Genomic DNA, 21,952 nt, shown 5'->3' with positions numbered 1-21,952 from the left:
ACCCTGTATAGATGACCCACGCTGAACTGTCCCACCAAACTTAATGACAGGGGGGCGCTACCATCGTTCAACTATATGGTTTCCAACATGGCAAAAATCGGAACCAGCGATCCGGTATTGACGGTGGCGCCCCACTGTCAATGTCATGCATAGGACAGTTCAGTATTTTGGAACTATAGTTCCGATTTTTGCCTCGTTGGACAACCCTAAAGTTATGACACTTATAGGGGGCGCTACTATCAATATTGGATTATTAGTTCCGGTTATTGCCACTTGACGTTTCAGAATAATTTCCTTTAAGCACAGAATAATATAAAAGCCTGGTCCGTGAGCACGTAGAATCCCGTCCAATGACCCCAAGCTACCCATCCTTATCGCTCGCGCGTAATTATATTGCTGTCGCGACTGTGCGACGGGCGCCCACAGTGAGTGTGCGAGCGCGACAGCAACATAATTACGCGCGAGCGATAGAGATGGGTAGCTTGGGGTCATTGGACGGGATTCTACGTGCTCACGGACCAGGCTTTAGCTTAAATTTATTTCATTTTAATTAAGGTTAAATAAAACGCTTATTCCAGTATCACTGATTTTATTTTCTTATCATAACTCCGTGTATCGTTATTCCAAATGTTTATTATAGTTCCGTGTTAAGGCGATGAAGGCGCGGCTAACACCGCGCCACTGTAAGCCAAGTCCCAGTAATGTTCCGCTCCGTGTTGTTGCAAAGCCTCTCGAGCTTGTTTCTCAGTCGGCAACACCTGGAAACAATGATTTATTTATAGAAACTAGCAAGGGAATATTATTGGATATGTTACGGTTAATGTGATAAATTGAAAATTATTAATATTAACCGGTTATTATGAATAATTACCGACAGTCGCGGTAAAAGTGATAAATTAATCACATTTAACAGTGATTATTAATAATTCAACCTTAGTACTAACAAATTTCATAAAAGAGAACAACATCTTTTGTACGTGCTCGTGTACAGCCAAACTTTTGAACGTTTTGATATCATATATTAATATAATTTGGCATAATGAGTTTGGAATGTTTCTTGCATAATATTACTTTTCCATGATGCCTATAACATAATGTTTTGATTTAAAGTGAAAAATAGGTTAAGGTGCGGCGGGGGTTTTATACACACATAAATGACCTCATATTAATCACATTTACCAAATCATGCGGTAATTATTCATAATAACCGGCGATTATTCATAATTTTCACATTTATCACTTTGACCGTAACAGATACACCCGTTCGCGCTAAGTTTGCCGGTCCGTGGAATGCGCGTCCCCTCCCCCAACCGCGATTAAACGCAATTAGTTAGCGATTAAACGCAATTAATGTGTCTTATTTTACGCAAATACACAATTTTTATCAATAATCTATCTATCTATATAAATAAAAATGAATTGATGTTCGTTAGTCTGATTAAAACTCGAGAACGGCTGGGCCGATTGAGCTGATTTTGGTTTTAAAATATTTGTCGTAGTCCAGGGTAGGTCTAAACGGTGAGCAAATACGCGCGCGATATTGTTTTTCTGTGAAAGACAAAATTCCACGCGGGCGAAGCCGCGGGCGGAAAGCTAGTAATAAATAAAAAATATTTTAAATATAGTTTTTTATAGTTATAGATGCTTCCCTTCGAGTGACGTCATATCGCCAGCGGCAAACTTAAAGCGAACGGATAGTACTTCAATGAAGGATCCAGGGAGATAATAAAAATTATCATCATCATCATCTCAGCCATAGGACGTCCACTGCTACACAAAAAATTGTCAGAATAGAATAGAATAATCTTCAAGGCCAAAAGTATACACCACTAAATTTTTATCACCGAAAAAATTTTAACAGGTTATGTAGAAACGTGTGGAATATTGAAAGCAAAAGAAAAAGAAATGGTTTTCATGAAGTTAATTTTTTTATTAAATTTTCGTTAGTCCGTATTTTACGCGTCACAGCTGGGTCACTCCGCTGCTCGCTAGAGTAGTCGTACGCGCTCGCACGTTGCATCGATCTGTCTGTCTCGCTCACGCCTCGACCACGCTTCCAGTGTTATTATTACATACTTAGCTAACTTAGACCAGTTTTAATTCTAATAAGTGTTACATTATCGTACTTAAATAGTGCTAGCGACGCGTGTGTCAATAAATTACCAATTTTAGGAGGATATTTTGAGTCACTTTATTTTACTCTTTTTTTTGCACAAATGGGATCAGTATCAATAACTCATTACCCAGAATTTTTTTTTTCGGTGATTAAAATTTAGTGGTGTATTTACTAGTTTCGCTATAATATTGTGTTCGCTCCATAGTTTTTAAAAGATCCTCCCTATCCCATTCACTTATGCCCGTTTTCACCATCAATCCCTAATTTTTAAGTGACCCCCTATGAAAACAAAATATGCCTGTTACCCTCCCTTGTACCTTTTGTATACTTGACTTGACCTTCTCCTCGTACTTGGCCCATTCCCCACCTTGTATACTTGGCCTAACTCTGTGTACTTAGCTCTCATATTTGGCTCACTTCTCACCTCTTACTTGACCTACTCCCTACCTCGTATACTTGGTCTACCTCTAGTGTCGTATACTTGGTCTACCTCTAGTGTACTTGGCCTACCACTTCCTTTGTCACCTGTCATTCGCTTTGCAATGGAAGGAATTCGAGCTTTAACTTCGAACTCCTATGTTCTTCTGATTAATTTCGTTGCGAGTCCAATGACAGTTTAACTTTCTCCCGGGACAAACTTGACCTTCACTGGTTGGGTTATTGGCGGTCAAGCTGTAAAGTACGGCCAACTAGCAGCGATACAAAAAGGTCGATACGACTATCGAGTTGACAATCTATTCTGTCTCTTCCCATCTTGTGTTTTTGTCGTAATGTCTCGTTCTCCCGTCAAAATATGTCAGACGGGTTCACCTATGACATTCGGTTTTGTTTACATTTGGTATCGCTTCTCGTTGGCCGTACTTTAGATACTGGCTACACAGGAGTTGCAGAGGTGGGAACGAGAGGTGTTTTAGCCTACTTCTTCTATACTTGGCCAACCTCTTGAGTACTTGGTCTACTCCCCACCTCTTTGTGTAATTGAGCCTTTTCCCCCGCGTACTTGACCAAGGTAGACCTACCTCTTAGTATGTACTTGGCCTACATTTTTGTGTACTTTACCTTGAACTTGATCTCTCCGAAGCTGCGTTGCTTGGTGACGCCCTCCCACACGAGCTGGCAGGAGTTCGGTACTTCATTGCCTTCCGCGTCCTTCACTAGGTCGTCTTCCCACTTGATGCGGTGCAGCATCAGTCTGAAGGAAATAAATAACTGGTAAGTATAATAGGCTAAAGCCCGGTCCGTGAGCACGTAGAATTTTGTCCAATGACCCCAAGCTACCCATCCTTATCGCTCGCGCGTAATTATATTGCTGTCGCGACTGTGCGACGCGCGCCCGCAGTGAGTGTGCGAGCGCGACAGCAATATAATTAACAGCCGGTCCGTATGGACATTTTGACACCTGCACATTCCAACCGTTGAGCGTTTTTTCGCATTGACTACCCACTCCCAGAATGGGCATCCCCATACCCGGCGGTCGAGACTCCTAAGGAGGGCTCGAGATATCGAGACTCCTTCTATCAACGGGAGCGCGTGGTAAGTAACTTGCTTCTGAATGTATTGTAACTTCCTACTTTTTTATATTTTTAAACCGGCAGACAGTGGTGACTGAGTTTGTTGCGGCGCTTCTTCTCAGCACTTGCCAAATGTTGGTCTCGAAGCGCTGGTAGGGTAAAAAGATTATGAGACATGTAGAGGCTCCTTAAGAGCAAAATGACGATTTGTAAGAACTATTTATTAGTCTAAACAAATAAAGAAATTTTGACTTTGACTAAGGAGGAGCGTGGAGGTTGTAAACCCTCCTGCGACGCCCTGGACGACGGCGGCGGATCATAGGGGCGTCAGCCGAAGCCTCTCGCTCCCTCTCCGCCGCTTCCTTCTGCGAGATAACTGGCCTACTCCCCCCACCTGTTACTTGGCCTACCTCTCGTGTACTTGTCTTGGCCTACCTAATGTACTTGGCCACCTATTAAGCACTTGGCCTACCACTTGTGTACTTGGCCTACTATCTACTTCTTACTTGGCCACCTATTATGTACTTTGCCTACTCCCATATACTTGGCCAACTCTTGTACTTGGCCACCTACTGACTTGGCCTACCACTTGTGTACTTGGCCTACCTCTTATGTACATACCTCTTATACTTGGCCTGCTGTTTAGGCCCGCCATGTGCAGTTGCTGTGCGTTCACCTCCACTTTGAACTTGAGCTGTTGCTCTAATGACTACCTATAGTTCATGGCTACTACTAAACTAATACTAGGTAAGTCTGTTTCACAAAGCCTATTGCCTTCACACTAACTCGGCCTCGCCCCACGGTGTATACTTGGCCTCGCCCCACGGTGTATACTTGGCCTCCCCACGGTGTATACTTGGCCTCGCCCCACGGTGTATACTTGGCCTCGCCCCACGGTGTATACTTGGCCTCCCCACGGTGTATACTTGGCCTCCCCCCACTGAACTTGGCCTCCCCACCTGTTATACTCGACCTATTGCCCTCTGAACTTGGCCTGTTCTCCTTGTAGTGGACCCTACCTCTAGTGCACTTGGCCTATTCTTCCCATATATTTAACCTACTCTCTCCCCCTACCTCTAACTTGGCATACCTCTTGTACTTGGCCTGTTGTTTCGGCCCTCCCTCCACCACAATCACGCAGCAGCCGCGGTGCAGTATCACGCATCCCGTCATATGCAGTTGCTGTGCGTTCACTTCCACTTTGAACTTGGCTGAAGCGCACTCGAACAGGTCTTTTACCCTGAAAATGGGAGAATAAATAGTCCAGTCATTTAAGCTTAAATTAGGTAAGAATCTCGGAATTAGAGATACCCAGCTGTAAGTCTGTAAATACTTGTATATTGACACCCTAAAAGTTGTCTCAAAACCTACATATGGTAGGGTGTAAGCAACTATTAAATTTTAAGGTCAAAGGTCACAAAAATCGGTTTTTTGCGCTTTTTTTGGAAATATCTCATTTCCTATGGGGTTTTTGCTATTTGTATTTATTATCAATATTGTAGAATACTAAATTCTCTACAAATTTTGTTTAAAAAATTTTTTTATACGGTGAACCGTTTTCGAGATAGAGGGCGGAGAGCGCGCGGTCACTGCATCACTTCAGGTCAACTTAAGCGGTTTAGGTTTTTCATACAAAAGGATTTTCCCGCTAATTCCTGTGGGAATTTCGGTAATTACTTGTTGTAAATAAGCTTTAAGTTTACTAAGGTACCTACATGCCAAATTTCAAGCGTCTAACTTCCGTTAAGCGTTTAGATTTTTCATACAAAAGGATTTTCCCGCTAATTCCTGTTCCCGTGGGAATTCCTAAGTAAACTATAACCTGCCCAGGTGTATGAAGAATAATTGTACCAAGTTTCGTTAAAATCCGTCGAGTAGTTTTTGTTTCTATAAGGAACATACAGACGGACAGACAGACAGACAAAAATTTTACTGATTGCATTTTTGGCATCAGTATCGATCACTAATCACCCCCTGATAGTTATTTTGAAAATATATTTCATGTATAGAATTCTGTCCGTCTGTATGTTCCTTATAGAAACAAAAACTACTCGACGGATTTTAACGAAACTTGGTACAATTATTCTTCATACACCTGGGCAGGTTATAGTATACTTAGGAATTCCCACGGGAACAGGAATTAGCGGGAAAATCCTTTTGTATGAAAAATCTAAACGCTTAACGGAAGTTAGACGCTTGAAATTTGGCATGTAGGTACCTTAGTAAACTCAAAGCTTAGTTACAACAAGGAATTCCCGAAATTCCCACAGGAATTAGCGGGAAAATCCTTTTGTATGAAAAATCTAAACCGCTTAAGTAGACCTGAAGTGATGCAGTGACCGCGCGCTCTCCGCCCTCTATCTCGAAAACGGTTCACCGTATAAAAAAAGTTTTTAAACAAAATTTGTAGAGAATTTAGTATTCTACAATATTGATAATAAATACAAATAGCAAAAAACCCACAGGAAATGAGATATTTCTAAAAAAAGCGCAAAAAACCGATTTTTGTGACCGTTGACCTTGAAATTTAATAGTTGCTTACACCCTACCATATGTAGGTTTTGAGACAACTTTTAGGGTGTCAATATACACGTATGTACAGACTTACAGCTGGGTATCTCGAATTCCGAGGTGAACTTACTATAATGACTGGACTAAAAACCGATCATTCCTTGAAGTAACTCATAACTCATAACAGTTATTTTTATGAAAGGCTCCAAAAAGGATTTTGTGAGGGCATCAAACGAGCCCAAACCAGGCCTGTTCATCTCCGCGAGTTTGAATCGAAAACAAAACACGCGGGACGGCAGCTACAGGGATATTTAATCGACAGGACACTCAAGAGCAAGCATTGACTCACGCACGCGTATTCTTCACCCATTTGCATTGTAAAGACAGTAAATTTATGTGAAAACGGTGGTGTAATTAATACTGTGCAGTATTTTAACTGCCTTTGTAATAATAGAAACACAAAATGAATAAGCATGAATAATTCATGCTTATTCATGTATTTCCTCCGCCATTTTCCGCAGTTTGGCACCTCACGTCACACATCATTTTACCGAAGTCAGCCCTATGGCACAAAATATAACAGAAGACAAACTCCATACTAAACGCGCTCGAGCCACGCACACATAGACACCGCTCTAGCAAGACTGTCTTGGACGAATGCGAGCGCGACGTGGCGCGACAGACGTTCGCCACACGTTCGCTGTGGTTCGCTTGAGTCACGCGCCGGTCAACCGCCTGTGATATTATTTTGTTTTGCGAAATTGACGAAAATGAGTGAACAGAAAAAGTCGTATTATAATTGTTCGGTATTTGGTTGCTTAAACTCATCATTAAATACCGAATTTTCATTTTTTTAATTACCAGTTGATTCGGGGAGGTAAGTAAGTTATTTATTTGAATTTCAATTGAAATTGAACACCAACTCAATTATTAGGAATATCGAATTGTTTTAGAGAGGTTTTAGGAATTATTGGATAACTAGCTTTTGCCCGCGGCTTCACCCGCGTGAAATTTAGTTTGTCACAGATCGTCATAAATTATAGCCTATATGTTATTCAGGGTTATAAACAATAATACTGTAAAGTTACATCAAAATCCGTTCAGTAGTTTTTGCGTGAAAGAGCAACAAACATCCAGACATCCAAACTTTCGCATTTATAATATTAGTTGGATAATAGTGTCAACCACTCAACTAAATACTACTTCCTTCTCGTGTATTTGTTTGCAAACTATTACTATAATAACGTACTAAATATAAATAAGTATACGTGGATATCTGTTATTGTCTTTCTTGCATAGTATTAAGAGTAACATTTTTCTATCATAACGAAATAAACGCAACACATGACAAGACAACCCTAGCGTGACGGCCGAGCGTGCGAGCGAGAGAGGTATGCAAAGCGAGGTACATACATGAGTTTACCTTCTGTTATATTTTGTGCCTATGGCTTCGGCGCAGTGCCGATCACTGACGTTTGTCAACAAAATGGTGTTCGACTCTTGAGACAAGCTAAATTACACCATATTGTTAACGACATTGAGCATACATTTTTTTTAATACCTTCGCGAAGAAAATCTTAGTACGTTCATGAATAATATTAACCACTTATTTACCTCTCAGTGTCTTCAGGCAACTTAAAAAAGTACATTCTGTTTTTTTATTATTATTTAGGCAGTTAAATATACCATTTTCTTTATTTTTTTCCATCATACACAAGAATACGCGTGCGTGAGTCAATGTTCGCTCGTATGTGAGGCCTTGTCGAATAGTAATCCTGTATAGTCCTCTCAACTTAAGCTGAGAATTGCATTTGTGTGAGTGCACACCGATAGTTTAGAGTGGCAATCGGCTTGAAGCGCGGCGCGTCCCGCGAATGGTTTATTATAGCAAGCGGCCTGAAGCGCGGCGCGTCCGCCACGCACCGCTTCCTTGTCGCTCACATACTTCACTTCACCCCCGGTACTGGTAGCAGATACGTGTAATTTTATGTAGTTAATTGTGTTCCAAATATTAGTGAAATGGCTCCTACTGTAAGTGAATTTCCTGTACGAAATCCATTAAGCAGCCAAGTGAAAGAAATTTTATGCAAATTGAATACGTATTTTAAAGGTGTGAACGAAAAGTTTTTAGTCTGTTTTTATTTTGTAATTTTATAAAGTTTGTCTTTTTGTTGTATTTTGTAAGGCTGGCTGGACGCCCTCTCTATAAACGGTGCTCGCAGAATATCAGCGTCGAGGTACTTCGTGCCTTGGCATATGCTGAGCGAGGACCTGCTTTTATTTATTTATTTATTTATTTATTTATTTATTTAAAAGGATGTGTCAAGTGTCGTTACATCGGCCCAATTGGTAGCAAGTGTTTTACTTCCTTCCTTTTAGTAGACTTCCTTTTAATAAAACATTAATTTTATTTGTATGTGTTTTACTAACGGTACTTTTGGCGATCACTCACACAAATGCAATTCTCAGCTTAAGTTGATAGGACTGTAGGGTGCCATCGTGCTTGTTTCGTTTTCGGTGTAAGCTCGCGGAGATGAACAGGCCTGGTATTACACTTGAAAATTTCGACAGGTTCATCCAGTGTCTAAGTAGCTCAGTTGGAAGAGCAGTCGCCCGGCAAGCGGAAGGTCGTGGGTTCAATTCCCGCCTTAGGCAGTTCGATTTTTTCAAGTTATTTATAATATTAAATTTTTACCTGTATACAGCGACATGCACGCCCATCGTCGTATCTTCTCTAAGTTTTCTGTCCACCTAGAAAAAGAAGCAAACAGAAAGTTACAAAAAAGAGCACATTGCCATTGTTTAAACAGAGGGCCTAGACAAGGTGACAGTCCTTCAGACCAGACTTCTAACTACATAAAAATACCAGAAAAAGTACCTTTAATGCCAGGAAAGAAATAATGCACAGTCAGCGTCAAAATGGGCAAAAGTTGACAACACAACCTTATTCCAATTGTAACAAAGACGTGTTGCGAACCTTTTGAGTACTTTGGATGTCACGAACTATTTGTACAAAATACATCAAACATCAAAACGCATAAGTAATCTAAAGTTCACTGTGTTCCACTGTGCATGTGTGTGAGGTGTGTGTGTGTGAGAGAGCATATGAAATAAAAACATACACAACTAAAGCCCGGTCTGTGAGCACGTAGAATTTTGTCCAATAACCCCAAGCTATCCATCCTTATCGCTCGCACGTAATTATATTGCTGTCGCGACTTTGCGACGGGCGCCCGCAGTGAGTGTGCGAGCGCGACAGCAATATAATACGCGTTAAATTTTGTGAGGGCATCAAACGAGCCCAAACCAGGCCTGTTCATCTCCGCGAGTTTGAATCGAAAACAAAACACGCGGGACGGCAGCTACAGGGATATTTAATCGACAGGACACTCAAGAGCAAGCATTGACTCACGCACGCGTATTCTTCACCCATTTGCATTGTAAAGACAGTAAATTTATGTGAAAACGGTGGTGTAATTAATACTGTGCAGTATTTTAACTGCCTTTGTAATAATAGAAACACAAAATGAATAAGCATGAATAATTCATGCTTATTCATGTATTTCCTCCGCCATTTTCCGCAGTTTGGCACCTCACGTCACACATCATTTTACCGAAGTCAGCCCTATGGCACAAAATATAACAGAAGACAAACTCCATACTAAACGCGCTCGAGCCACGCACACATAGACACCGCTCTAGCAAGACTGTCTTGGACGAATGCGAGCGCGACGTGGCGCGACAGACGTTCGCCACACGTTCGCTGTGGTTCGCTTGAGTCACGCGCCGGTCAACCGCCTGTGATATTATTTTGTTTTGCGAAATTGACGAAAATGAGTGAACAGAAAAAGTCGTATTATAATTGTTCGGTATTTGGTTGCTTAAACTCATCATTAAATACCGAATTTTCATTTTTTTAATTACCAGTTGATTCGGGGAGGTAAGTAAGTTATTTATTTGAATTTCAATTGAAATTGAACACCAACTCAATTATTAGGAATATCGAATTGTTTTAGAGAGGTTTTAGGAATTATTGGATAACTAGCTTTTGCCCGCGGCTTCACCCGCGTGAAATTTAGTTTGTCACAGATCGTCATAAATTATAGCCTATATGTTATTCAGGGTTATAAACAATAATACTGTAAAGTTACATCAAAATCCGTTCAGTAGTTTTTGCGTGAAAGAGCAACAAACATCCAGACATACTCCTACGCGCGAGCGATAAGGATGGGTAGCTTGGGGTCATTGGACAAAATTCTACGTGCTCGCGGACCAGACTATAGGCCTGATTCGCCGTGTGTGAGTGATGTACGAGTATAAATACTCGTGTTTATTGAACAAGAATTATATTACCTTTTCCCTTTTCTGGTCTTTAGTAAGCGCTCTAGCCTTGTTCGCCTCCAAATGCGTTTTCTGCCTTTTAGCGATCTGTTCGCGCACTTTCGCCTCGATGGCATGTCTCTCAATACTCAATAATTTATTGCTCTCTCTCTCTCTCTTTGTATGTAAATGTGAGAGAGAAAGAGATAGACATGAGTGTTAGTAAGTTTAAAAAATAACTTACCTTTTCTCTCTTCTGATCTTTAGTAAGCGCTCTAGCCTTGTTCGCCTCCAAATGTGTTTTCTGCCTTTTAGCGATTTGTTCGCGCACTTTCGCCTCGATGGCGGTTGGGTCCTGCACCGCTTCTGTGCCTAACGCACGCATCAGGTTCGATATCCTGTTGGAGCAAAAAGGGGGTAATTAAGAATTATTAATTTGCTTTTATTAAGTTAATATACCTAGCGGAATAGAGCAACAAAGAACTGAGCGAGCGAGATGTTACTAGCAGTAACACTGTGTGATAAAGAGATACGTGATGCCGTCGCCGTCACGTCAAACAGAACCGTTTTTTTTTTGCAACTATTTGACAGGTCAGAGGCTCTTAGTGGCACGCTGAAAATTTGAACTCTGATAATAATATATTTTCAGATTTTACGCGAGTGAAATCGTGGTAAAAGAGAGAGGGGAGGGTCAGAGAGAGAGGGGGAGGATCAGATAGAGGGGGAGGGTCAGAGAGCGAGGGGAGGGTCAGACAGAGAGGGAGAGTCGGAGGGTCGGAGAGAGAGTGGGAGGGTCAGAGAGAGGGGAAGGGTCAGAGAGAGGGGAAGGGTCAGAGAGAGGCGGGAGGGTCAGAGAGAGAGGGAGAGTCAGAGAGAGCTCGGGGAGGGTCAGAGAGAGGGTGTTACCTGAGCTTCGGTTCGGGCGGCGCCTCCAGTCCCAACCGGACCTTCTCCTGTTCTTCCTTCCACGCCTCCCTGCGGCCCTGCCGACGGAGTTTCGTGCGTTCCTTCTTGGTGAGGAACACTGGCATGTACTACTCGCTACAGAGGGAGAGGGAGAGAGAGGAAAAGAGACACTTACCTGAAGTTACGAGATTTAGTGACTAGTATGTGGCTGTCTCAGTCCTACCCCTAGAGAAAGAAGAGAGGGGTGGATGGAAAGTGTGAGAGAGGGAACGGAGATAGAAGAAGTAATAGAGAGAAAGGGAGGGAGAGAGAGAAAGGGAGAGAGAGAAAGAGAGCGAGAAAATGAGGTTAGGTTCCGGCAGGCGCGTACTTTAGGCTTAGTGACTGAGACCTTCTTGATAGCGTGTTGCTGTCTAACTCGTTCCTCTAAAGAGCGAAAGAGAGTGTCACCTGAGTTTTGATTCGAGCTGTGTCTCCCAGTCTCGATTGGATATCCTCTGCTGTCTCACTCATTCTCCTAGAGAAAAAGAAAAAAGAGGGAGGAGAGAGAGAGAGAGAAAGAGAAAGTATTACCTGAGCTTCGGTTCGGGCGGCGCCTCCAGTCCCAATCGAACTTTTTCTTGTTCTTCTTTCCATGCTTCCCTGCGGCTCTGGCGACGGAGTTTCTTGCGTTCCTTCTTGGTGAGGAACACTGGCATGTATGTCGGTTTGAGGGGCTCCGCTGTGGGCAAGCGAGAAATGAGACATGATTAATGTATTTAATATTTCATGACCATCATTCCAAGCATGCTGAAGTGGCATCTTCATCTTAGCAAGCGGAAGTGGCAATGGGCAGGGCACATAGTACGCAGAACTGACGGCCGATGGGGCAGAAAGGTTCTGGAATAGAGGCAGCGTACCGGAAAACGCAACGTGGGACGTCCACCTACAAGGTGGACCGACGACATCGTAAAGGCAGCAGGGAAGCGCTGGACGCAGGCCGCTACCAATCGATCAACATGGAAAGCATTGGGGGAGGCCTATGTTCAGCAGTGGACGTCCTATGGCTGAAATGATGATCATCATTCCAGCCAGCTGAATATAGGCCTTCCCCAATGATTTCCACATCTCCCGGTTCGTAGATTCATTGCCTTCCTGCTACCTTTATGAGGTCGTCGGACCACATTGTGCAACCGTCCACCCGGACGTCTGACGTACGAGGGGCGGCTGAAAAGTTTTGAGCCTAAGTATCTTCAAGTGTTATTATTGACTCGCGCTAAATTTAATTAATTTGCCAATAACCTCCTTAGTATATGTACAAAGTTTCATTTCATTAGCGTCATCACGCTTTTAGTAATTAATCCGTAAACATCATCATGTCTCAGTTATCCGCGCAATGTACGAAATTGAAGTACACAGTTGTCATAAAATTCCTCAAAAAGAGGAACAAAACGCTGACGGTAACATTTGAAGAGATGTCTACAGTTTATGGGGAGTCTGGGCCTTCATTTGTTATCAAGAAATATTGGATCCGATAGTTCAAGCATGGCAGGGAGTCGCTAAAAGATGACCTCAAGTCAGGGCGGCCAGATTTCGCCATTAACGAATAAAATAATAAAAATTTAAAGAATCTTGCTTTAGAGATCAGCGAATTAAGCTGTGACAGATAGCTGAAGCCATAGGCAGTAGCAAGGAACGTATCGGCGATATTTTTCACACTCATTTGCACATGAAATAGGGGTGCACGCGATGGGTGCCAAAAATGCTCACGCCGCTCGACAACCAGCGTCGAGTCACAACTTCGCAGGAGTTTTAGGACATCTTTGGCCATAATCCTAACAATTTTTTTTCTCACATTGTCACTATTGATAAATAATAGATCCGCCAGTACAATCTAGAGTCAAAATAAGAGTCAATGCAATGGATTTAAAAGGGAAAACGCCGCCGCGGAAATTCAAAGTGGAGCGATCGGCACTCAAGCTCATAGCCACTATTTTTGGGATTGTGGAGGAATTTTATTAATTAACTACCTATTAAAAAAAACTACAATAAACGGGGATTATTATGCTGTACAGTTGATAAGAGTGCGTTAAGTGGTTGTTGAAATATTAAGAGGCAAACTGGCGAAAGGAAATCTGTTATTGCAAGACAATTCGCCCGCGCACACCGCGCATGTTGCAAGGCTTGCCCCGGGTAAAACTGGATTTTAAGAAATTAATCACCCACCACACAGTTTAGTCCAAATCCTTAGCTATTTTGTCTAATTATCAAATTGGAAAAAAGAGCTCCAGGAACGAAGATTTTTGAGTGACAAAGAAATGAAGGCGGCGCGAAAGGCTCATTTCGAAGGCAAAGATTGCGAATTTTTTTTCAGTGGGTTAAAAGCTCTTTTATACAAATGTAAGAAGTCCGTTGTAGTAGAGGGAGATTAAATAGAAAAATATATTTTTTATACTTTTCTATCAGCATTTTTAATACCCTAGGCTCAAAACTTTTCAGCCGCCCCTCGTAGAACCAGGCCTGTTCATCTCCGCGAGTTTACATCGAAAACAAAACAAGCACGATGGCACCCTACAGGATTACTATTCGACAAGGCCTCACATACGAGCGAGCATTGACTCACGCACGCGTATTGTGTTGTGTATGATGGAAAAAAATAAAGAAAATGGTGTACTAAATACTGTGCAGTATCTGCCTAAATAATAATAAAAACACAGAATGTACTTTTTTAAATTGCCTGAAGACACTGAGAGGTAAAAAAGTGGTTAATATTATTCATGATAATTCATGCTTAATAATGTATTTCCTCCGCCATTTTCTGCAGTTTGGCACCTCACGTCACTCATCATTTCACCGAAGTCAGCCCTATGGCTTCGGCGCAGTACTGATCACTGACGTTTGTCAACAAAATGGTGTTTGACTCTTGAGACAAGCTAAATTACACCAATTTGTTATTGACATTGAGTATGCTCAATGTCAATAACAAATTTTTTAAATACCTTTGCGAAGTAAACCTTCTTTACGTAGTACTTATTATTATTCTGTGGTAGAACTAAAATGGAAATCGGATTTAATTCCTATAAAAGATTTTATTGTTTTGTTGCCCAATATGACTATCCAAGGTTGTCGACTTGTGAGAGCCTACAAAAGGGGTATTTTTGCGATTAACAGCCGTTTTCACAAACGATGCTTGCTTAAGTGAAGCAGCAAATCGCACGCATGGCGTTGAATAGAGCTCTGTGATTGGTTCGTGTCACCCTGTGCGTCCATGCGCACTGTGAGACCTCATAGTAATGTTTGTGAATACGGGCGTATATCTCGTAAATAACTTACAGTATCAAAAACTGAAAGCTAATGGTTCCTTTCTAGTATCACTACTTTACTCCTCCTATGTACCTAATTAATTTCGTTGCGGGTCCAATGTCAGTTTAACTTTCGACCGGGACAAACTTGACCTTCACTGGTTGGGTTATTGGCGGTCAAGCTGTAGATCCTGGCTACACAGGAGTTGCAGCGGTGGGAACGAGAAGTGGGATCGTCCCGTTTCTAGTATTTAAATCAACTTGTGTACATTTTACATAAAAAATAACTACACCAATGCCAATATTGGCCGACCTTTACCCAACTTATCTTTGAGTGTGTATTATTGTATATTAATTACTATATACGTTTAATTCTTCGAAACTGATAACCTATGAACCTATGCGTAATTTGTTTAGCTTAGGCATTGCATACTGGTTTGTTCGCACAACAAACTACTCAAATATCCAACTAATATTATAAATGTGAAAGTTTGTGATAAATGCGACAAACTTGACCTTCACTGGTTGGGTTTTTATTGGCGGTCAAGCTGTAGATCCTGGCTACATAGGAGTTGCAGCGGTGGGAACTAGAGGTGGGAATAATGCTGTATTATTATTGCCCTTGTATGAAATCTTGAAATAAAACCATACAGACAACATTCCCTATTTACTAACTATACTTAGTGACGCAACGTAAAATCACTAATAATAGCACAATTCTTATAACCGACGGCCATTATCAAATTTATACATAAAGCATCTTGTTTCTTCTGCAATATTATTTCAACCATTCATTTTGTTATTTACTGAGCATAAATACAGAACGATTTGAGTAAAATATCATATTTAATATTTGTGGAAAAAAATTGTAAAAGTGACTGCGTGAGCCAAAAATGTCTACGATACTATATTGATATGAAAAACAGTGACTTTTGTTACAAAAACCAATTTTGTGAGTTGAAAAAGTGATATGAATATGACATTGTTTAAATAGAAAGGAAAACCACTGAATAAATAATATTATAATTAAATAATAGTGTATAACAAAATGATAGCAACTCTGCTAATGGTAGTAGGTGCTATCAACATCATAGCACAGAACTATAACTATAATATAAATGTCACAAGAAACCCAGATTTTGATATACGGGTCAGAAGAAATGCAGAGGGATATGGAGAAGGTATTGTACTGCCCGAAGAAGAAGATATTGAAACGAATCCGGTTAAAAATGAACCACCGCTGCTTATAGACTTATTAAAAGGCATTAAAGAAGAATACCCACCTACCAAGGTTAAACGAGACACGTATCAGTATAATAAACAAACAAATAACCAAATAAACACGAATAACGGAAACTATAATAACGGAAATGGGAATAACGGAAATTCTAATATAGGACATTTCGAAACGAAACCAGATTTTATAACGAAAACGTATAACAAAGTGGCGCAGGTGTTTGGATATGCAACAGGAACGACGACGGTTGTACCTAGAATCAAAACTGCATATACTAAACGAGCATACAGCGTGAAAACAAGTAATGGACTGGCAAACCAAAATAACGGATTCTACGCAAATGGAAATCAAAATAACGATAGATTCTATAACCCGTTCAATTCTACTACTTTTTACAACGCATTGCCGTATGGATACAGTCAAAACGCGACTGCAAACGTTACTTCATTCAATAATTCTTCATACTATAGAAATAACAACATCCCAGTAATGCCATATAACAATTCATTTAGCGTATCTAATAACAGTAGAACGCCGTTAGCACCATATAATAATCAATTTAATTATAATACAACAGCAAATTCGTACAGCCCAATTTATTATAATGTACCAACGAATGCAACGTACAATACCTTCAACGGGGCGTTGCCTTACAATACAAACTTTAGCAGAAATATAAATAACGGTACCAACGGTACGCCATCGTTATACAACAATCAACTGTACAATAACACATATAACCCAGGAAATAATGTACAATATAATGCAACTTATTATAGAATCAACGGAACTGTACCTCATAATGGAAATGGAAATAACGATGCTTTGAAAACGACTACAACGGAAAGGATAATTGCCGAAGGCTGCATATGGTGCGCGACATTCAGCTGCCCCGAAGGACAGAAAAGAATAGGCTTCAAATGCGCGGAAATAAATAATTATTACGATGATTATGATTAAAAATGAATTTCAATACGATTTAGTATGTTTTATTTGTGTACACTTAAAAAAATATTTGTTCTTTTGACTTGTCGGCCGTTTGGTGTAGTGGTTCAGAACGGACTACTATGCCGAGAGGTCCCGGGTTCGATTCCCGGCCGGGCAGAAATTGAAATGATGAATTTTAATTTCTGTGACGGGTCTGGGTGTTACTATGTATAATATGTATGTATTTAAAAAAAAAAGTATATAAGTAGTGTATCCGTCAAGCTAGCACCCATAACACAAGCATTAAGTTGCTTACTTTGGGGCTAGCTGGCGCTGTGTGAAATTGTCCAAAGATTTATTATTTATTATTATTAACTTATTAAAAATAATAGCATCTGTTTTGAGTTTTTTCTGGAATTAATTAATCACATTTGGCGGCACGGGAAGGTGTTTTCTTGTTACATCTAACGTCAAATTCAAATTGTATATTTGCTCAAAAATAAGGTAAATTTATAAGTGGAGATGGCATTTTTCAGCGAAACTTCAAATTTGTTTGTTCTGTCACGTCATAGAAAATCAATGTGACCCCTCCCGTGCCGCTCCCATACCTCAGACACTGACTAAGTTAAGCGCTAGACATATAGCGCACCGTACTATAAGACATTGACGTAATCAAACTAAATTTTAAATAAACAGCGCCTAACGCCCGTATTCACAAACGATGCTTGGTTTTTTTTTATGTGACAGGAGGCAAACGAGCAGACGGATCACCTGATGGTAAGTGATTACCGTCGCCCATAGACACCCGCAGACCCAGGGGCGTTACAGGTGCGTTGCCGGCCTTTAAGGTAAAGATACGCTCTCCTCTTGAAAGCTTGCACTTGCTTAGGTGAAGTAGCAAATCGAACGCACAGCGTTGAATAGAGCACTGTGATTGGTTCGTGTGTCACCCAGTGCGTCCAGGCGCACTGTGAGACCTCATAGTAATGTTTGTGAATACCGGCGATAGTTTATTTAGTTTGAGAAGCGACTCTATTCGCAAAGAAATGTTAATAATGATTGACGTAATCATACACATAGACCGAATCATACTTTAAACTAAGCGATGACGCATTTGGATGATAAAATGTTTTTTCAGCAGACACTAGACTAGATAGTAGTGCCAGAGTCAAATCATAACTCATTAAAGGACTTGCCACACTGGATGCGTTATGCGGTCAGCGTTGTTGTTCATATGTATATTTTAAAGACTGTAAGCCTAGGCGCAGACCACCGACTTTTAGTTGGCCGATAGTTGGGCCCGATTTTTGTATAAAGAATCGGCTGAATACCAAATCGGTGTAATTTGCGCAGTTCCATACATGCTTATACTGATTAACTGCCCGACTAAACTACCAGCCGACAAAAAGTTTGCAGTCTGCGCCTAGACTAACCCTTTGCAAAAGAGGCTGACAATAGTGACGGAGTTCCTTGCGCTGCTTCTTCTCAGCACATTTATTGTCCCGAAGCAGTGGTAGGGTTAATACCAGGACGTGTAAAAATGGTTTTTAAAAGGTTACTTTCAAAAATAAAATGAGTTTTATGAGTTTTCTTCAAACGTCCTCACTAGTTTCCGCTAGGGGCGCTGTACAATCGTCATACATTTAATGACATCTTTTTACGCGCTCGTTAGTTAACGACTGCGTTAAAAAATATATTATTATTTCTTAAAAGTTTCCGCTAGGGGCGCTGTATAATCCGTCATACATTTAATGTCACTTTTTCACGCAGTCGACATCGAATGCCTTTGACGTAAACTGACACTACGCCCCCTGAGCCCCGATTACGGTAATTTTTAACGTCTCCAATCCAGACGCGCTTCATCGATTCTGCGATACGATTGGTCAAAACAGCTGACGTACGCTGTGTTGATCATTACGCTGACCAATCGTATCGCAGAATCGATGAAGCGCGTCTGGATCGGAGACGTAAAAAATTACCGTAATCGGGGCTCTGATCGCTGACCGCGGAACGCGTTCAGTGTGTCAAAATCTTAGCTCATGCCAATCTTAATTAGTTTAATTAATACGCTATCATTTAATAAACAAACCATTGCATTCTTGGAACTCAGTACAAGACATCGCGTATCAAATATTGTAAATACATTTACAATGAATATTTATCTATTTCTCGTGTTTTTTTCTGCGGTTGCAGCAAGACCTGAAAGTTTATCTTTGGAAGACGAAATTATCTACACGAGAGACATCGATGTAGACTTGAAGAGGATAAATACAGACAACGATTTTGAGAAACCGGACATAACGAAAGAAGAACGCAACGATGGTGGATTAGATAATGAATTGGGTAGCGACGAAATGGAGACGATGGTAAACGAAAACAACGGAAATAAAAAGCTAAGCCGGCAGATTCGTTCGAAATGTGTTATGTGCAAACAATTGAGTTGTCCGCTGGGCTATATCAGAATACAAGGTGAATGTATCTCTAAGTCCGAATTTCCACAATAAATTATTTTTATACAGGGTTACTTTGTAAACAGTATCCAAAATTTTTAATAAGCTCTATGGAACAATTTAACAATACAACTTTATCCTATTTATATTAAATCGTGGTATTTTTGGCGAAATGTAATTCGCGGGTGTCCATATCTTAAGTTTTAAAGGATAAGGATTATTTTCGTTATGTCTATTAAGCTTTGCAGTTAACTGTATGTACTTATTTTTCTATGAACGAAGTAAATTATCCACGTAAGCCAACTTTGAAACCGCGCGCAGTTGACAAAAATAATTAAATATGAAAAAAAAATTGTTTTCTCTACGTAAATCTTCTAAATCGCTCCTAAAAATTTGGACACTGATTGCCAATTCACTCTGTATAGCTATTGATACCAGTTAACAATATTTTAAGTAGGTACCAATAAAACTCTCCGCAGACTGCAGAGTTTTTGTCGGTCGATAGTTGGGCCCGATTATGATGAGTCGGCTGATGTGATGTGCGCACTTTCATACATGTCCAATTTCCATACTGATTAACAGCCCGACCCAACTATTAGCCGAAAAAAGTCTGTAGGATAAAAGAAGAATTTGATTCATATGTGTTTGTTAATATTTATTCATTTAAAATTGATTTAATTTTTTATTAAATAAGTATGTAATTATTTGGCCAGTTGACTGAATAACAGTGAAGTCATATTTTTTAAATAAATATTATGTATTTGTATTGCACGAAAATAATGATAAAATTACTAATGTGCATAAATAAGGTTGAGATAAGTCATTATATTATGTGAAAAAAACAGGTCAGAATATTAATTATTAGTTGTTATTTGAAATTATCATAGGGAAATAAAGTTTTCCTTATTTGACTATGATAGGTGTATAATTTAGCAGGAAATTAATACTTTTCAAGATTTAATAAATAAAAATAAATATTTGGTATTCTGTTGTTTTATTCCTCATTTCGTCTGTCTTTTTTAATTTTAAATTAGTAGTTAAATCTGTAGTCAAACATCAAGCTTAAACTCAGTCAGTGCTTGAGGTATGACAGCGGCACGGGAGGGTGTTTTTGGAACGTCAACTTCAGCGAGACTTCAAATTTACTATAGTTCCAAAATACTGAACTGTCCCACCAAACTCAATGACAGGGGGGCGCTACCATCGTTCAACTATATGGTTTCCAACATGGCAAAAATCGGAACCAGCGATCCGGTATTGACGGTGGCGCCCCACTGTCAATGTCATGGATAGGACAGTTCAGTATTTTGGAACTATAACTTCAGATTTGCAGTCTCTGTCATGTCAATGTCACCAATCCCTTACCTCAGCCACTGAGTTAAGCGCTAAATCTACAGTGTCACCACATTTACATTGTTGGTATCCTTTTAAACTAACGCCCGTATTCACAAACGATGCTTGCTTAAGTGAAGGAGCAAATCGAACGCACAGCGATGAATAGAGCTCTGTGATTGGTTCATGTGTCACCCTGTGCGTCCACGCGCACTGTGAGACCTCATAGTAATGTTTGTGAATACGGGTGTAAAACTACTCATGATACAGTCATTCGTATCAGCACCATCAGCCAAATGACGATTTCCACAAAGACCGGTCCTGCGCTGCCCGCATTCAGGCACCTCTCGCGACTATCACCAGATCGTCGGTCCACCTAATGGGAGGCCTGCCCTCACTACGTCTTCCGGCTCGTGGTGGCGATCACTGCGCGTGCATAGGCCAATGACAACGCATGCATGAGCAGTGATCGCCACCGCCGACGCGACCTGCACGCGTTAGTTTGACTGAAGCTTAATTGATATGTGTTAAAATGACAAACAATATGACCACACAAAAAACATAAAGTGAATTAATAATTTCTTATCTAATACGTGAGTTAATGGAATTACCTAATTCATGATTAATTTTGGTTAAACCAAAAGTTAAATGACGTATCACATATTCGTCTATACAGGGTGTGTAACAATAAAAAGGTTGTGAGGATTGCTGGATGGAATAAAGTCGCTGACACAGCCCGACAACTAACAAGCTGAGGTGGCAATGGGCAGGGCACATAGTACGCAGAACTGACGGCCGATGGGGCAGCAAGGTTCTGGAGTGGAGGCCGCGTACCGAAAAACGCAGCGTGAGACGTCCACCCAAAAGGTGGACCGACGACCTGATAAAGGTAGCAACCGCTCAACATGGAAATCATTGGGGGAGGCCTATGTTTAGCAGTGGACGTCCTATGGCTGAAATGATGATGATGATGAAGTCGGTCTTTTTGTGACAAACGCAGGAAGCCGCGGGCAAAAACTAGTACATAATAAGATAAGAAAGTTTTCCGAAACATATCAAACGTACATTTACAGAATACAATACCGAAAGGGAAGTGTTAGTGAAATTAGGTTGACCGAGTTAGTTTGTTTAAATAAAAGAGTTTTATTGTAATGCCACCTGAAGTCTTTTAAAAAATAAAGGAATGTTTTCTTTGAGTACAATCTGTAAGCTGTGTTTTCCAAATAAAGAAAAAAAAATTTAAAAAATCTATCTACAGTAATTGTACGTACTTTTTCTTTTACGAGTACTTTCTCTTCAGGTGACATTACAAAATACCACCCTGTATAACCGAAAAAGTTTCAATATCTCACAAACACGTC

General features: G+C 40.5%; 1 protein-coding gene across 1 annotated transcript in view; it reads right to left on the bottom strand.

The window, feature by feature from the left end:
- Nucleotides 1–569: 569 nt before the first annotated feature.
- LOC135085975 (U4/U6 small nuclear ribonucleoprotein Prp3) overlaps nucleotides 570–21,952 on the bottom strand; it is a 34,918-nt gene continuing 13,535 nt past the window's right edge. Inside the window, exons 9-14 of the mRNA XM_063980759.1 lie at nucleotides 11,938–12,085; nucleotides 10,703–10,856; nucleotides 8,834–8,889; nucleotides 4,718–4,867; nucleotides 3,176–3,308; nucleotides 570–758 (exon numbers count right to left, since the gene is read on the bottom strand). Of these exons, the coding sequence (XP_063836829.1) occupies nucleotides 648–758; nucleotides 3,176–3,308; nucleotides 4,718–4,867; nucleotides 8,834–8,889; nucleotides 10,703–10,856; nucleotides 11,938–12,085 (752 nt within the window). The 3' untranslated portion in view covers nucleotides 570–647. The remainder of the gene's footprint in view (nucleotides 759–3,175; nucleotides 3,309–4,717; nucleotides 4,868–8,833; nucleotides 8,890–10,702; nucleotides 10,857–11,937; nucleotides 12,086–21,952) is intronic.

Source organism: Ostrinia nubilalis, chromosome 30 (genome assembly GCF_963855985.1).
Source record: "Ostrinia nubilalis chromosome 30, ilOstNubi1.1, whole genome shotgun sequence".
Classification (NCBI taxonomy): Eukaryota; Metazoa; Arthropoda; class Insecta; order Lepidoptera; family Crambidae; genus Ostrinia; species Ostrinia nubilalis.
Note: the sequence above shows the minus strand (reverse complement) of the source record. Positions and strands in the feature narration are given on the sequence as shown.